The sequence below is a fragment of the Rhamphochromis sp. 'chilingali' genome (assembly GCF_963969265.1).
Source record: "Rhamphochromis sp. 'chilingali' genome assembly, chromosome: 5".
In the NCBI taxonomy this organism is placed as follows: Eukaryota; Metazoa; Chordata; class Actinopteri; order Cichliformes; family Cichlidae; genus Rhamphochromis; species Rhamphochromis sp. 'chilingali'.
The window spans coordinates 39,896,257-39,914,878 of NC_137932.1; the positions used below are offsets into that span (position 1 = coordinate 39,896,257).

At 43.7% G+C, this 18,622-nt stretch overlaps 1 protein-coding gene across 6 annotated transcripts in view; it reads right to left on the reverse strand.

Moving 5' to 3' along the window:
* Positions 1–5,182: 5,182 nt before the first annotated feature.
* The window catches only part of ephb3b (eph receptor B3b), a 56,296-nt gene continuing 42,856 nt past the window's right edge, over positions 5,183–18,622 (reverse strand). The window contains exons 9-16 of one of the 6 annotated variants that reach the window (XM_080883231.1): positions 17,549–17,601; positions 17,187–17,393; positions 14,752–14,999; positions 13,951–14,166; positions 12,804–12,953; positions 12,301–12,500; positions 9,208–9,363; positions 5,183–7,082 (exon numbers count right to left, since the gene is read on the reverse strand). In XM_080883231.1, the coding sequence (XP_080739357.1) occupies positions 6,974–7,082; positions 9,208–9,363; positions 12,301–12,500; positions 12,804–12,953; positions 13,951–14,166; positions 14,752–14,999; positions 17,187–17,393; positions 17,549–17,601 (1,339 nt within the window). In that variant the 3' untranslated portion in view covers positions 5,183–6,973. Of the gene's footprint in view, positions 7,083–9,207; positions 9,364–12,300; positions 12,501–12,803; positions 12,954–13,950; positions 14,167–14,751; positions 15,000–17,186; positions 17,406–17,548; positions 17,602–18,622 lie in introns of all 6 variants that reach the window. The other 5 variants (XM_080883230.1, XM_080883233.1, XM_080883232.1 and 2 more) reach the window with 5 other exon arrangements.

An 18,622-nucleotide genomic window follows, 5' to 3' on the forward strand; every position in this document is an offset into this window, starting at 1 on the left:
GGCAGTCGCTCCATATATCGCTCGTTAAGCTTAACGCAGGAATGCTTTACAAACATTCAGAGATGGACTTACACACTTGCTTTACTTCTCTCGGGGATAACTTTGTCGGAGATGAAATGCCGGGTTGCTAGCGAAGCTCCACATGCTATCCAGACCACCGACAGGTCCCGCATGCCACAGCCGCTCTATCACGTGATGCCTACTGCTCCGACGTGCTAACGTTCTGAGGTGAGTTACAGCGTGTTGCAAGTTTTGTGAGGTGCTTTCGTGATATTTAATGGATCGGATTACATTTTTTATTTTTCTCCGATATCCGATCCAGTAATTTAGGTCAGTATCGGACCGATACCGATACGTAATATCGGATCGGTCCATCTCTATTTACAATAACTGAAATCAATCTGTAAGAAGGCTAAAAACATAATTTCGCTTCAACGCATTTCAAATATTTCTATGTTCAAACTTCTCTGAGCACATCTACTACAGGTGGAGCATTTGGAAAATATCTGATTTACCCAGACACCGAGGAGGACTTTAATTGGAAGAAGAAACGAAGGAGAGGGGAGCCAAGGGACGAGGTGAGGGGCAAATGAGGTAGAATCTATGATCTGAGCGTCTTCGCCTTTCTGCTGGAAAACAAAATTGTTGCTCAGTGCCTGCAGAGAGGAGTTGAGCTCATATTAATTAGTGAGCTTGAAAGAAAATATGGGGAGCTTTAAAGTTGTCGGTTATTGACATAACTTTTTGATTTGATTGTGACCAAGCTTATTATGGTTCGTTACAACCGATCTAAAAGCTGAAACTGAAAAAAAAGAAATACCAACCCATCCTCTAAAAAGAAAACTTACATAACCAAAATAGTTTAATGTCATTATTTTGTATATTTGGATAATCTATGCATTTGTAGAATTTTAAAAGAAAAGAAAAAATATCTTTAGAGGATATTTTACGGCTTACATCCAGTTATATGTTAGGTAAATAAAATCTAGATAAAAACATAACATCCTGTACACCCATGTTTTATAGAAAGGATTTTAAAATTGATCTAATAAGGATTCTAGCTGCTCAACAGTCCCAGGTCTCTGCTATATTTTTCTGTTCGTGCACGGTCAGATGTTTTCAGCTGGTGAAAGGTCTGGACTCCAGGCAGACCAGTTTAACCGCCCTTCTACTGTGAAGCCATGCTACTGTAATAGATGCAGGATGTGGTTTAGCATTGTCTTGTTTAAATATGCAAGGCCCTCCCTGAGAAACACCGTCTAGATGGGAGCATATGTTGCTCCAAAACCTGCGTTTACCTTTCAGTGTCTTTCCAGATGTGCGAGCTGCCAGTTCAACAGGTGCTGATGCACTCTCACACCATCAGCCCTCAGCTGAAACGTAGACTTTGAACTGAGGGCTGATAACAAGCCGGATGGTCTCTCTTCTCTTTAATCTGGTGGAAATGGCGTCCATGTTTTTGACAAAGAATTTCAAATTTCAACTCCGCTGACCACAGAACAGTTTTCCAATTTGTCTCAGTCCATTTTAAATGAGCTTTGGCCCTGAAAAGACAGCAGCATTTCTCGATCATGTTCACATATGGCTGCTTTGCATGATTGAGCTTTCAGCAAGCGTTGTGGATAGCACAGTGAACTGTGTTCCCAGACAGTGATTTCTATGACAGAATCATTTGATTCACTTTGATGCAGCTGTGTCTGAGGGAGTCGAGATTAAGGGCATTCAGTATTGATTTCCTGTGCACAGAGGTTTCTCCAGATTCTGTATTTTTAGAAACAATATTATGAACTGTAGATGAGGAGATATTCCTTTTATTCATTGGGTAGGTGCAGTTTTTTGCAAGACTGGTGAACCTCTGCCCATCTTTATTTCTGGAATCTCTGCCTCTAAGATGTTCCTTTTTTATACTCAGGCACATTACGGACCAACTGGCTTTGTAAATGCCATCATGGAACTACAGGTGCAGCAGAAACAGATGAACTCCAGGTAACGTCTTCCATAGATCAGTTTCTATTTATTAGTGTCTTAAAGATTTTGTTATCTTCAGGTTTGGTTTGTTTTTTTTTTCTGTGGGAAGAGCAGTAATGCAGCTTAAGCCTGTCTGAAACATCCTTAAGCCTTATTGCTTCAGTTGGAGTTAAGAAGGCAGCACGCGGTATGATGAGTTACCTTGTTGCCCCACAGCGTGAAGGTCTTGAGTTCAATTCCACCACTTGGCCAAGGACTTTCTGTGCACGGTTTGCATACTCTCCTCATGTTTGCATGGGTTCTCTCTGAGCACTCTGGCTTGTCCCGCAGTCCCAAGACATGGAATTAGTGGGGTTAAGTTAACTGGTTATTCTAAATTGCCCACAGAGTGGGATCTTAGCTCAGGGGCAGCTCCAGGCCTCGAGTGCCAGTGTCCTGCAGGTTTTAGATATCACCCTGGGTCAGCACACCTGAATCAAATGATTAGTTCATTCCCAGGCCTCTGGAGAACCTCATGACATGTTGAGGAGGGAATTTAGCCATCTGAATCAGCTGCAAGGATCAAGGGCACATCTAAAACCTGCAGGACACCAGCACTCGAGGCCTGGAGTTGCCTACCCCTGGTTAAGCTAAACCTGATTTGTCTTTTATTTTTGTAATTTTTATTTATTAATATGTTTTTCTTTCTGTCCTGATGAAGGCTTTGATGTTGCTTTACCCAAGAAGACATGCTATTGTCATTACTTTAAAGCCCTGGGTTTGTCACAGTAACATTAAATGTTTGTAACGGGCAATAATTTGACTGCAAAACAAGTGAGTGATTACGAACTGGCATGGCATAAAATAAGAACATGATACACGTCCAAGTCCACAGGCATAAATTATCAATTCAAAACACAACACAAAGGCTTCATTTCTTAAATAATTTAATGCAAAAGGGTCTTTTAAAAATATTTCTACAAGAATGCATCATCACCTTTTAGTAATTTCTTGTTTATGTCTGCATCATTAAATACATCTCAATCCTTTTCAAAGAGGAATCAACAATTGAGTCTATCAGTTCTTCATTCACCCCCACCTACCCCCATTTCACTAAACATGTACAGTACTCTCTGAAACATGTCGCTTACTTTTACGAGGGTGTTTAAAAGTGGCGAGAAGACATATGCGTAGTGAGAAGAGAAGACAGAAGAAAAGACAGTACTGTATATATTTATTTAAAACACAACTGAAGAAAAAAAAGCTAAAGATATATAAGTGAGGGGCGGGGGTAGGGGCGGGGTTGGGAGAGGGCGGGTGAATGTGCTGTGGTGGATGATGTAAAATATAAAGAAAGGCAGGAATGTCTGGATAGTTTAAATCCATGTGGCACACAAGGAGATAGCGGACAAAGCCCGATCTCTGATGATGAAAACGGCAATACTTTTCTAACATATGGTCTCACACACAAACACACACACACATGCTCACACAGACTAAAAGTACCAGTTTATCTCAATTTCAGCATCATAAAGTCTGATAAATGAACAAAGAACACAGGAGAGAAAGCTATTTCCTCTCAGCGATGTTAAATACGAAACACTCTCCCAAATGTGTGAAAAATACACTTAAAGATTAATTGTTTGCGTTGATGTGGTGACGGTTTAATCTTTTAAATATGTGCAACGCTGCCATTTGAGCTCATCACTCATGGCCGGTTAACTTTGGTGAACCCAGCTCCAGGGTCCGGAACACCATGTGCACCTCATCAAGAGTTCATGCGAGCTCCAAAACTGTCATTTTTCATGATTAGGCATGTCTGCCTTCTGATTTCGTTGAGCCCCTTTATTCCCTGTTTTCCAGCTTTTTTTGCCCGTCAGCTGTGTCTCGTTTGGCACCGCATCCAAGTTGACAACAGTGGGGTTAAGCTGAGTGACTGAGCCCAGTGAAGGAAGTGTATGGTAAGAAACTTTGACAAATGAAAAAAGTGAGACTACGAGTCTGTTATTTCTGCTTCTGTCATATCTCAATGTCTATCGCTCTTTTCCAACAAAACAGTGTTTTGCATCATAAGAGGAAACAATATACTTGTGGAAAAAAATTAAAGCCTGCCAACAGATTCTACTCATGTTAGCAAATGTTGTCGCCGGGACTGACATGCCTGGTTGTGAGCCATCATGTCAAATATGCCTTGGCGACCTCAATGAAGTCTGACTTAACTGCAGAATTCCTATTTGAGTTTCTCCTACAACTGTTACATGTTAGTAAGCCCTTAATAGAGTGTACTAGCAGTAGTGACAACACATGTATGTGGAATGAGAACACGCAAAGGTGGGAACGCATTGTGTGCTTTGCATAACGTCCTCTTCATTTGAAAGAACTTATGAGGGGTTGGCACGCTCCACAGTCACTAACATCATGCTGTCCTTACATATCTACGGAATAATATTGTCATAATGTGCTGATCACCTCTGGAAGGTGACACCGGTGATGTACCTTGCGGATCCCTATTCAGCTAACTTGAAATACCTCTCCGTGAGGAGTGCAGATGGTGCAGTCTCAGAATTGTGGCTTTCAGCTACGATGAAAGGAGCTGCAGATTTTGACTGCGTGTCTGGGCTGTTGATCCTGCACTGTACTAATCGTGCACTAGCGGCATGAGCTGAAACAGGATGATTACAGGCCACAGAGGGAATGAAGAGCTCTAATGATGGGTCATCTTGCCCTGGATGTCTGTGTCAGCCGCATGCTTATATCCTTGTGAGACCCGATGGGCCACTTGCATTATTTTAACCAACAGTGACCAGCAGGGTTCTCCTCTGATGTCTCTCACGTGAGTATCGTTTTGTAGGAAAGTGCAGGTCACATGATGGAGTTCCACCTCTTGGGGTGGAAATGACTAGTCTGACACAACAATGCCTCTGGACCTGCTCCCTAATAATAACAGTCCTTGGTAAGATGTGTTGGTCTGCATTTAAGTGACTTTCAGGAGTGAAAATAATGTGCCTGGAAGACGATTAAGTACAGCTTCACAAACGCTCTTCATGTTGCGAATGAGAATGGATTCAGGGAAGCTTAATATCGAGTTTAAATGGCACACAAAAACTTTAACACACCTACAGTGAGTTGACCATTCAGAGGAAACCCAGACAAATGGTGTTCAACTCTTCTACCCTACTTCCTGACTTCCTTTGTCCTTTTCTTCGCTCAAAATCAAACATTTCACAACAGCACGTCCGTTTTGTCAAAACACCATTTTTTTCTCTTGTTATTTATCTTATTTTTTGTTACAAAACATGTACAGGCTGTTTAGAACAACAACAAAAATACAATATCCAATTATTATGCAATTTCTCTTGTTTTAATAATCATCAATTCAATAGGTGAATCCTCTTGGGAGTTTCTCTTCCTTCTGATTGTTCCAAGTCCCCAAACGGCCTAAAGTCCTTCTGGGTGTTGGGGAGGGGTGTGTGGGTTGGTGGGTGAGGTACAAATAAATACATAGGGCAGGACGCCAAGAAATTAAAACAAGGATTCTGATTATTTCTAAAACCCACACAATAGAAAGTAGAAATTAAAGTGTCCATCATGGTTTGTCTTCAGTTTCTGCATGATGCATATATATATATATATATATATATATAATTTCATATATATATATGTTTACGTCCAAAGTCCATTTTTTTGGATTCAATAAAAAAAAGAATGTTTTTAACAGTTGTCCACAGAATATAGCATAAGTGTTTCAGATATATTTGCTCCTTATCACAGTTCAGTTCATGCGTAAATTCTCCATGGTGGCAAATAGCGGAAGCCGTATTGTACAGTATATTTGTGTGCAACTCGCCACACCCGCACATCCAGTCGCACTTGATCACACATACAAACCCACATGCACGCACGCTCACATACAAAAATGCACACAAAAGGCCAAAAGGGTCTTTCTATTTTGTTGCCACAGTCCTCGTCTCCCCCCCAGTCGTCACCGCGTATCCAGCGGGGGTACTTCAGTCTGACCAGTCGTTTTGAAACCACAAATCTCCCAAAATATGATCAAGAAAGAAAAACATTAAAATAAAAAAATCTGACAAACAGAAAATATGGTGCAGACAAAGGAAAGTAGAAAAGCAAAATACCAGGTGTAAAATGCAGTTGATGAGCAGGTGTTCCCACACTGGGAAACTATCCTGAGTCACTTCAGGTCAGAGTGAAGAGGTCGTCTCTGAGCTACCGAGGATCCAGCAACCAAAACAGGTGTCCAGAAATATGGCCGCCTCCCTTTGACCTTTATTGACCTCCGTCACTCCTTCGACCTTTAGACCGCAGCCCATCGTATTGCCCTCCTCCACCACCCCACCCTTTTCCAGCAAGTGCCCTTTTAGATAACACACCTTCAATATGAAGATGGAGAACAACACACATGCACAATAAAACAACTTCTAGCAAGGAAAAAACAAAACAAGGAAACTGTCCTCTCGCTCTCTCGTGGTCTGAAACACTTTTTTTTTTTGCGTTGATTTTCGTTATATGTAAAAACGTTTTCACTTTTTTTTATACAAGGGTCTTCCTTCTTTCCTACATAGATCATCCAGCAGAGCTGGGAACAGGAATCAAGGGGAGGGGCTCTTGTGTGAGGATAAGAGTGTGACATTTAAGTGACAGGACTAAGGCCAACTCCACTACAATGCACATGCATGCAAACATCAACTCACTCCAGAGCTGGTGAGGCACGCGTAAGGATATACGGGGGTTTACTATTTCTCCTCTTTCAAAAACACACAAGCTCCGATTGGATGGGGGGAGAAAAAACAGAAAACTAACAAAAAATGCAGAAACAGGAAATGTAAGTGGTAATGAAATAAAGAAAGAAAAAATATTCAGAGGCACTGCAAGCCAGTTTCGTAGTGTCTAATTGGCAGAGATGGGTCAGGCAGCTAGGGTTTTCCAGTGGCAATCTCTGGCACAGTTTCTCCCCCTTTTTCCGTCTGGCTGTCCTTCGACTGCATCGGTTTGCGTGTCTTCTCACTCACACCTGGACAGGAAGTGTTTGGTTCATCTGTAGTCTCATGTCCTGAATGCTACCAAGAATTTTCTTCTGATGGCCAGCCAATGTAACCCCTATCCGCAGCAGGTCCCTGTGAGCGAAGAACAAAAAGGAAACAAAAAAAAAAAAAGGAAAAATGAGAACAGGTGGCTCAGTCGTGAAAACAAAAGAAAAGAAAAGAAATAAAAGAAGGAAAACATCACATGAAGCTGAAGTGCAAATTTCACTGTTCACCACAAGTGAACACATACTCGACCAGGTGGGAACGCAACATAGGCCTCACCTTGGCGATGGACCATAAAATGGATTCTGAGAGTGAGGTAACAAAATGGGAGCACTCATCTGAGTGTTAGTCTTAATGCATGATACCTTTGTTACCCAGCAGGTGGGCATGAGGATGTGAGGCGAGCAGCAGTAATGACAGTTAATGATTAAAGTGCAAACTTCGCTACTGTCTGGCAGGTGGCAGACTTCACAGAGTCTATACCCGTCTGTCACTTGGCGAGAAAAAAAACACGGGAACACGGAAGCAAAAGGTTTTCTTCATCAACAACAGCCTTTCTCTGTATAACTACATGCTACTTTCAGCAGGTAGATCCATCTTTCAACCACCCAATCACGTGGCAGCAACTCAATGCATTTAGACGTGTGCATATGGTCGAGTCAACCTGCTGCAGTTCAAACAGAGCGTCTCCATTGCAAAGCTCGGTTGTCAAGTGACTTTGAACGTGGCAAAGTCAGACGGGCTGGAAACTGCTGATCTGCTGAGATTTTCCCCGTACAGCCATCTTTAGGGTTTACAGAGGATGGTTTAAAAAAGAGAATTTTTCCAGCGAGTGGCTGTTCTCTGAGTTAAAAATGCCTCCTGCGAGTGCATCGAGCTGATGGGAAGGCATCAGTTACTCAAATACCTACTTGTTACAACAAAAGTATGCAGAAGAGCATCTCCAAATGCACAACAAGTTGAACCTTGAAACAGAAGACCACACTGGGTGTCACCCCTAAGAACAGGAAACAGGGGCTACAGTACGCAGAGGTTAAGTAAAACTGGACCATAGCAGGTGCCTGGGTAATGAGTGTCAGTTTCTGCTGCGACATTTCGAAGGGTCAGAACTTAAAACAACATGAAAACATGGATCCATCCGGCCTTATGTCGATGATTCAGACTGGTTGTGGTGTAATGATGTGAAGGATATTTTCAATGTCAGTAATTTCATACTAGTATAAATATGTCTATACATACACTTAGTTGACTTCTCCAGATAATAGCTGAGGAGAGAGCAGACCATCAGCTGACCAGCTGACCACGAGTGCTCTGCCTCTGTACGCGTCCTGTCCCTTCTGATCTAATATAACCTACAGACAACATGCTTTCTCACTTTATGAGTTTCTCTGCTTCAAAAACAAAGGTATACAGTGAAGTCTATCACTTAACCAGATATGTACATAATCGCAGGTACACAATTTCGCAGCGCACATCTGTCCTCTCGTCACATTCGAGTCGCCACAACTTCACACAAACAAATTCTCCCCCACCCCCCATATTTTGCCAACCCCATCAGCACAGTGACGGAGGATGAAATGATAATAAATGGGCACCATTAGAGGAATTACTGGCCATTAAGGGCAACAGAGAGCCACAGTACACCACACCTGTCAGCCTAGCCAAATTGAAACAAATTACTCCCACCTCCACTGTCTATTATGCACCTAATGAGAATGATTTATTTATCATTATAATCCTAATTCATTTATTTAATCATCACTGGCCTGCAATTTCCATGGTTTCCATTGCATCATTTCCTGTTTGTAAACATGATCAAAGCTGAACCAAATTGCAGTAAAGGAAACAGCCGCAGGAGTTAGCTTAAAAATTGTAGGCTGCGGTGCTGTGCAATCGTGTAACGGTGATTTGTTTGCTTCTAAAACGGGCGACAAAGTATCAGTTTCTGAGCAAGCAACTTCTGATCAACCAAATATAATCACTTTGTTATCTCTGACATCTTCAATTATTAAACTAGTGTTCAGCATATATCAAAGTATGTGAGCATACCTACTGGAAAACAAATATAAATGTATTCTTTTTCTTATTCTGTGATATCTGAGTTGGTTCAGAGACCTGTTTTCCGCATCTCATCATCATATTTAAGTGTTTTTAATTTGACTCTGAATCTCAGTCCCGCTCAGGCGTTGTAGACCTGAGTAGCTCCACTCACTCTGCTGTCATCTGGGCCACCAGGTCAAAGGAAGCAAATCCTGCGTTGACAAAGTTGTCACGGTAGCGGCTCATCTTGATGGCATCCAGCCAGTCCCCCACAGTGGTGAAAGTGGTATAGTCTGGCACACAGCGGTCAAGCAAGGGCTGAGAAACCCTACATTAGGGGACAGGGGGGAAGGGAGGGAGGAGAGAAAGAGAAACAGAGAGAGAGAGAGGGTTAAGGTCGTCACTCTGTGTGCCTCTACCGGCCAACCTCACCCCCAAACGCCCCCCGCTGAGCGCCACCTCTCCATTTCTCTCCTCCTCTCCTCTCCTCTCCCTCCTCCTCTCCTCTCCTCTGTACTGAGTTGTGTGCAGGGGCGAGTGGAGGGGCGGGGCGAGGACCCAGGGAATGTACAGGGTGGGTGAGGAGCAAGTTGTGACTGTGGAGAGACTGGCTGGAGGCTTGGGTGGTGGATGTTGGCGCAACAGCTGGTGAGGGGAGGTCACGTGTATTCACACACAGAGCTTCAAATCTAGCTTAAACCAGCAACAAGTGTTAAAGAAACCAAGTGGAGATCGTTTTAGTCAGGAATGCATCTGCCTGGCAGCATCGGTGATGGTGATAATGTTAATAACAATGCAGAAAAGTGCCTTCTTTATGAAAACCTCAAGAAATGAAAACCTGGAAATATCTGAAAAGCTCTGTCTTTGTGTTTTGCGTCTCGTTCTTTTTGTTGCAAAGAGATGTCGGTGTATTGTTTGGGGACTGATGAAAGGAGGAAAAAAACAAAAGATCAACAACAACTTGAAATTCAATTTGTGTGGTTGTACTGATTGCACTATTAAACCATCTACAAACGTGCTTTAAATCTGATCTGGAAAGATTGGACTCTTTGCGGTTTTGCAGGTCAGTTCAAATCAAATTTCGTCCGGCTGTGAGAACACGAGCTTAAACGACAGGCTGGGAGCCATATGCCTTTCAGTGCATAATTACCAATGCATAAAATGATACACTGTGTGCAACACGAGTCCGCAAAGGTGGAAATATTTTTTAAAAATTGCTTTCAGGAAAAGAGGGAAAAACACTGAAATGTAAACACAGATGTCACTCACATGTGTGCGCGGTTTCGCATTAGCGCCGACTTGCAATGTTGGGGACTCTGGAAGAAATGACTCACAAACTCATAGTTCATGTGTGTTTGACAGCGTATGAATGTGATTAGTTGCGCAACGCTTCCCTCAAACGTCTTGAAAACGTGTCGGAGGGCGCTCTGCGTGTTGCTGCACACCTGTTGACAGCCCCAAAAGGGCTTCTTTAGGGGAAAAAAAGAACCTAACCTCCTGCGCTGATCAACGCTGCAGATAGAGAGGCCACCTTGGGAGTTTTAATAAAACGGCGCAACAACTCAGAGCGAAGCGCAGCAGATGAACGACAGAGGAGGTGGAGGTGGAGAGAATGTCCTGGGATGTGAAGGGAAAAAACAAGAAAGAGCACCACTGTCTCCACTCCTTTCTGCTCCGTTGATCCCTGTCATCCTTTTTGATGGCATTAGATTCATTAACAATTAAAAGGAATGGAGAGAGAACGAGAGGGGAAGGAGAAAGCACACGGAGGAGGAGGAGGGGAGTTAATAACAGTGATACAGAGGCTCCATTGAGTGGTGTAGATGGAGTGATTTTTAATAAGGCCTGTGCTTGGGCATCCAAGCCCTTGGGCTGTCGTTAACGCACGACTCTGGCTTCTCTTAATGGAGTATTGTTGGTCCTCCCATAAAATTGGCTTCAAAAGGGGTCCAGACTTATGCTGGCCACATGTTAGCCACAAGCACAACGCAGCAGGAAGGCTGGATAGTGCTGTGAGCTAGCTAGTGAGTCCACTACGAGCCGAACTTCATGTCATAAAAAAATGGCTGCTGCATTAGTCAGTGGTTTGGCCTTTTATGCAGTCATTGTTTTAAAAAGTTTGATGTTTCTTTCTTTGCTTGTTCTGACCGATTGAGCTGCAGCAAAGGATAGAAATCACCGAAGCTCACGCGGGCAAATATTCAGTCAGGTCAGGCATGTGCAACTCCCGCAGTCAAAGTCTTTAATGTCAGACAGCGTTAGCTAACCTCCAGCCACCCTTCAGTGCCGACCAGGACGACTGTAACATCTTTTACTCCTCCCTTGTTAGGTCTATCGGCAGGAGGCCACCTCTCTGCTGGCCCATTTAAAATCTCGTTAGTGGCTAATTAAAAGGCACTCTCATCTCTTTTTTGCATCGCCTTAATCGGGCTAATTAACCGCAAGCTTAATCTTCTAAGAGCGTCGCTCCTGTGGCCAACCGAGACCCTGGTTTCCCCCTTGAGCACAACCCAGGATTGTCTCTGTCCCTCCCTCAAGACAGAAAGACCCCGATGCAGAGACAGATAGGTAGGTCAGCCCCATCAGCTTTGTGCCAACTCGTTCCTCCAAATTCTTTCCAAGAAACCAATTGGACGGAAAGATAGTTCAGCTAAATGTAGATGTGACACGTCGAGCTCCCAGCTGGCGATAAAGCTGCTTTAAGGCTCGAATTGAGCAATGGTAATTTGGATTTGTATAACAGCTTACCCTGAGCTTGTGCAAACTAAAGAGTTGAATGAGATGATATCGGAACAATAAAAAAGAAGCCTGTTGCAGATGATTCAGGAACATTCATATCCACTATTTAAACTTAGCAATACTTGCAGAGTTCTCTTCCCTTGGTGCTAATGAAATTGCCTGACCAGCACTCTCTTTACTGACTGAGTTTCTTAAATCAATAAACTTAACTGACTGAAGGTTCTTGTTATTATATTACACCGCAAAAGCCAAGCAAGCCTAATCCGCCATATGACTCAGGAAAGGTAGTCATTACTAATATCCATTTATGCTATGACCATAATTATGCATTATTAATACACAGAGCATTACACTTAACAAGAGCCCTCAGGGGCATTTAGAAAAACACCCTCACATTTAAAGTCCCCTTCTATGATAACATGTTCCTCAGCATAAACAAGCATTTACTGCAAATCTCCACTTGACATGGCCTTCATACTAATTTTGACTTTAACGTGACCAATGTGCTTTTTATATTAAGGCTTACCCCGAGGACTGTGTGCTGTTGGTGACTACTTTGAGACTGGCAGCATTGCGAATAAGCTTATCCAACGTGGCCACGATCTGGGTGAATTTAGGTCGTAGGTTCCTTTCTTTCACCCAGCAGTCCAACATGAGCTGGTGCAGAGCTGTCGGGCAGTCCATGGGTGGGGGCAGTCGATAGTCCTGCTCCACGGCATTTATCACCTGGGGAAGGACAACAGAGAAATCCCAATCACTTCTAATCACAGAGTGTAGCGCAGAGGGAGGGCGGACAATGCGAGAGAGGCGGTCGATGGAAAACAGCACGGCAGAAGAGAGTGAATGGTGGGAATTATAAAAACCGGGGATAAAGAAGGAAAAAATGGCTTTGGTTATTCACAGAAACAAGGGCAAGCAAAAGTTGGAGCTGTGGGTGGATGTGTGGTGAGAAAAAGAATGGCTCTTCCACATAAATGGAAGAAGAAGGTGGTTTCTTATATATAAGCATAAATTCTCTTGTGATCTTACATCTTGATTGCTCATGTCCCAGTACGGCCGCTCGCCATACGACATAACTTCCCACATGACGATGCCGTAGCTCCAGACGTCGCTGGCAGAGGTGAACTTCCTGTAGGCGATTGCCTCTGGAGCGGTCCAGCGAATGGGGATCTTCCCTCCCTGTGGATATGCGAATGAGTAGGTGAGCATGAAATACTGGAGAGATGGAGCGCAAACACAGAGTCACACACATACAAGAGGGAAAGAGAGGGTGAGAAAAAAACTATCCAAGGGAAACGTTGATGCACAACAGATGGGTGCATGCCATAGAACCCAAACACCGCATTCACACAAGGTTAGTCAGACGTTTACAGACAAATGACACGTGCAGAGAGGTGAAACTTTAAGGATATGAAATGTGCAGCACAGTGCATTTTTCAGTGTCATTGTTAATCCTTTTCATTCAACTATGTACCCGATAGACAGTTGCTGACTCATACTAGGAGTGTCTCTTGGAGTAAAGAGCACAAAAATGAACACAACTGCTTCCTGCCATAAGGAGAATTGACCTTCTGCACGCCTCCTGACATTGTTCTGTGCTTTATCTCCTTCTTTGCTTTACTATACATGGATGTAAAAAATGGTCAGCGTCTTTCATATCGGGCCGAATCAGAGCTGAGAAGAAAAAAACAAAGCTGTCTTTATACCATCGTTCATATTCATAAGTCTATTATCCTCAGTATACCCTTTCAGACATAAATCCCAAACTGCTTTGCCAGTTGAAGAATATTAGAGACTCCAGCAATTTGTCAACAACCGATTTTGTAACGTTTCTGGGACTCTAAAACAAATCATGTGTAACACCTGCGTGCGATTGGAGGTACTCTTGTGATCTTTAAATTTCACGTATTCATTAATGTCATTAACTGGATCATTCCACACCCTTTAATATAGACTTCTATACCCTTAACTGTTCTTAATTTGTCCACGTGTCTGTGCCACAGTGACAAGAAAAACCTCTGATCTTGTGGGAACAGACCGGGCATTTATTGGACACGATGATTAAAAGAAAACAACAATAATGGGTTGATGTTGGAACAACATATGTAGCCTTTTTAAACACAGGAATACAGACAAACACAAAAAGCAGTCAAATGTAATATATCCACTAACTCACCAGTGAGCTGGTGTAGGTTGGATCTGTGGGGTCATCCTCAAGGAAACGAGACAGGCCGAAGTCAGATACCTTACACACCAGATTACTGTTAACCAAGATGTTACGGGCAGCCAAGTCTCTGTGCACGTAGTTCATGTCTGACAGGTACTTCATGCCTGCTGCGATCCCACGGAGCATGCCTACCAGCTGGATCACTGTGAACTGCCCATCATTGAGCTAGCAAAGGAGGAGAGAGTGACACGTATGAACTGCATTGCAGATCAAGGATCCATTTTCAAAGGAGAAAACAGCCTGTGTGCCTCTTCTTTCATGGTTTAGCTCATGGTTATTTCATGGTTTAGCTCTCTATATTCAGTGTCTTCTACACTTTTTTATGTCCTCTTACCTATATCTTTAATCTCTCATCATCTCACGCCGTAATCTCCTTCTCTTTTCTACATGCCCATTCTATATTCTTCCATTCTCCATTATCTCTGTATCAGCCCCCCCTCTTTTCTCTGGCAGACAGTGTATGATGTGACTTTGAGGCAGAGATTCATTGGAGACTGAGCTCTGTAAATGTCACCAACTGCCAGAATACAGGATTTGTAAGATATCCATAGTGAGCTCTGCAGCTGCACTTAAGAAGACCTTTTAAGGTTGCAAAGACAGTGAGATAACTGCAAACAAAAATCCAGCGGCTTTGGATGGGCTTATTTACCCAGTAGTGTTGCATCACTCATAAAATCACATTTTATGCAGAGTAACTAATTTTAAGGCTATTCTGGTGTGTGCTTGTTTTTTTAATTAGTTTTTTCTCACCCTCAGAAAAGAGTCCAGTGCTCCATTCTCCATAAACTCGGTCACAATCATCACCGGACGACTTTTGGTGACCACACCTTCCAGGCGGATAATGTTGGGGTGGTCGAACTGGCCCATGATGGAAGCTTCAGATAGGAAGTCTCGCCTCTGCCTGTCGGTGTAGCCCACCTTGAGAGTCTTGATGGCTACGATGATCTCCCGGCGCCCGGGCAGCTTTAGGCGACCGCGACACACCTCCCCAAACTCTCCTGCGAGAGCCCAGGTGAGACAGCCAGAAAAACAGCAAAAGAGGAGAGATGGAAAGACAGACAGAGAGAGAGAGAGGGAGGGAAGAGAGGCATGACGGAAGAGTGGAGGAGAGTGGGGGGAAAGAGGGAAGAGGGGACAGTTAACTGGTTAGAACCAAGGAGCCAGGGAAGGGTAGCTGGGGGCAGAGTGGGACAAGGGGGTGTGGGACTGCAAGAGAAGCCAAGACTCTAGGCCAGTCTTAAGGGATTGTGATATAAGGGGAGGCATACAGTGACTTTATACTGTTAACTTACATACTAAAAGAAAAACAAATGGTGAGTGAAAGGCATAATGGCACAATGTGAAATGACACAGGACTGGGAAAAAAAAGCATAACATTTTTAGGGTAAAGTTGGGTGACATTATAGGCCAGACTTAGGGTGATTACGGGGAAAGGGGGGTCAAGGGTTTGGGGGGGGGGGGGGGGGGTGCTAAGCTTCAGAGGGGCCGGAGAAGTGAGCACAGGAGGAAGAGATGGGTGGAGACAGGAGCTTGGGGGTTGTGGACGCTTTATGTTTACACTCTACACCAAGCGTGTGCAAGAAGCCAAGAAAAATCAGGTGATGAAAGTGATGCGTGTCAACACAGGTGCAAAGGTAACAAAGAGGGGGAGGTCAGGGAAGGCGGGGGCAAAGGGTTGAGGGGCATGGAGGGATGGATTGAGGAAGGGGGAGAGGAGAGGAAGGGGACAGGGAAGACAGGGGTTGAGGGTTTGTCACTTTAAAGGCGAATGCTGGGGAGCGAGGGTTTCAAGAAGTTGCCTCAGCAGTAGAAGAGCTGTCGTAGTAGTAGTAGTAGTAGTAGTAGTAGTAGTAGTAGTAATGGTAGTAGCAGAAGCAAGCGATTCCCATCTCTGCCATCACAACGTCTTCCTTTTTTGGCTCAGAAACATATGCTAAAATATCTGAACCTCACATGGCACAGTCCTGTAGCTTTTAGGCAGAGATATAACTGTCAAATATATCAAAGACATAAAATATTTCACTGTCTACAACATCATGTGAGGGAGGGTTTCTAAAACAAGGGGGTTACAACCACATAGTGGATAGGGTGTGAGTACCAGGGAAAAAAAGGTCAAACATAACGATCCAGTAAAAATCCTCTTTTTAATTAAGAGGTTCTCCGGATATAAAAAAGTGGGCAGGGTTACAGGCAGCCAATCCTGGACTTGGAGCAATTTAATATATTTTACACCCCAACCAGACAGATTTAAACCTCTAGAAGAGTACAACAGATAAATATTAGCCATGGCTCTTAGAGACAGGAATTCCCCAAGCTTACACACACAAAACCAGACACAGAGCCAAAGAGCTGGACTTTAAGTCCTCTAAAGTACATATCCATTACAATCACGCCCTCGCAGGTTCACACAGTGCTCATTAAGGCAATCGCTGGCCAGTAAATCTCTCGATATTTCACAACATACACAAGTTTGTGAGCTACAGCAACTACAGTACATTTTCACATTACCTTCAGTCTTCCTTCTTTTAAAATTTCAATTTCCTTTGCATCAGTTTTGAAGTGCAGAGTAGTGCAATGAGGTATGAAAGAAGTAGAAAACAAGCCCACTTTAAGAGGTAGATAAGGTATCCTACAGCATTCCTGCCAGTAGCCAGATATAATTACCACTAGAATTACAACATCCTGCATTATTTCAATGATGGCAGCTGCTGAAACTCAAAACCTTAACGCTCAGTGTTTATCTGTGCACACGAAAGTTCAATAAGTGTGCAAAAAAACAGGTTTGTAGCTTATACTGGAAAATACATGCAATCAGATGGGATTAAACTCTCCCCTAGAGAAATCAATCCTGTCTGTATGGGGTTGTGCTTTTACAAAAATTTAATCAGTTATCAATAACTCTTGTGCCATATTTATTGCATTGCTCCCATTGCAGGATTGGGGTAATTTTTGCCTTTTAGGACATGGGTGAAAAAATAATCTACCATACAATGGGTATTAAAACTAGTTTAAACGCACACGGCGTGGTAAACGTGGGGGGTGCTAGAACTGTGAGTCACACTAACACAGTGCTGGACATCTGGAAGGCTAAAAAAACAAAAAACACAAAAACGTTCCTAAGAGGTGACGGTATGCGGTAGGGAGGCGAGCAAGAAGAGGGCTAGCGATGAATTGAGTGAAAGTACCGCTTGGTGTGAAGTCCTCTAATGGTATGGCCTGGAGGTGACTAGCAGTCTTCCCCCTGTAGCTCAGGAGCTTTGGTGGGTTACCTGCGCCAATGACCTCCTCGATCTTCACGCAGGACACATCGATCTCCTTGGCAAACTCGCGCACTGCCTCATTGGGGTCCTCGTAGGTGAAGGGGTCAATGTAGACTTTCATTCCCGGCGTTACTATTGGGGATTCAGTGGCAAGAACAGGAAAGTGAATCTCCGTTGCCAAGCAATAAATATTCAATGTGATATCTGTCTGATCACTTCTGACGACAGCGAGAAGCACAGACATGCTGCCGTTGGAACAGGCAAGCGAGCTTAGCGGAGAGACTTACTGTACTGCTGCAGTTTCTCTGTGTACTCTGACTCTGAACCGTTTCTCTGCTTTCTGTTGAGAAAGATGAAAACACAAACTGAGTCACGTGGTCCCTGCACAGTGGGACACAAACACTGCTGAGGAACAAAGGCACGGGGAGAAAACAGATCCCTAATAACGCCTAGTTGTAGCGTGAGATGCAGTCGCACTGTGATGTGGCATGGTAAATATGTGTAGTCTTTTTGTGCGCTGGAAGCAAGGGATACGCTGATAAAGATTGTATCAATGCCTAGTGGTAAAAATGATTCATACTCGGGGACTGTAGCGCAAGTGTAAACAAAAGGATATCATACTATTGTCTGAAGCGGCAAGTGAAAGCCATTCACTCTCAGTACCCCCCCCCCCCCCCCCCCCCCCCAAAAAAAAAAAAAAAAATGAGCAGCCGTGACAAAAGCGGACTCAAACAGCAAGCTCAGCTGTCTCACTTTCCTCGCCCCGCAGACATCACACTGCACATTTCAATTCAATCTTGCTCTCTGGTTGTCAGTCTCCCTTTTCTGTTTTTATGAACTTATTTACTCTTGTCCTCTTATAGCCACTCAGTTCCTCCAGCTTCACCTCCATGCATCTGTCCCTTTCGCACCCAGCGGGGGTGGGGTGTAGGCTCGGATACGGAGCTGGGTTGTTGAAATCACATGTTAATGTGCTTCCTTTGTTGTCTAACCAGTAACCGGGGCAAAAAATACCCGATGGTAATTTGCATTTTATTTTAAATTCTAATTTTCTTCTGGTATATGCCGAAGCTGTGTATTTTGTATCATTTCTATTTTTCTCCCTTCTTCTGTAGCAGTCAGAGCAGTGGCTAAGCCAAGACCCTGAGAGAGAGAGAGACACAATGTAGCGGTGTGAAAATTAGGGAGAGCGAAGAGGCAGGAGGGAGAAAGAAAAGGAGGGGGATCCAGGGAGATTATTATTCAGTCTAGCATGACCGATGCCCACGCTTGTCAGCAGCTGCCTGAACTGGCTTGCAGAGAGAACCCAAGTGGGCACCAGTCAGCAGTGGGTGCCAGCCTCTCGCACATATAGACACCCT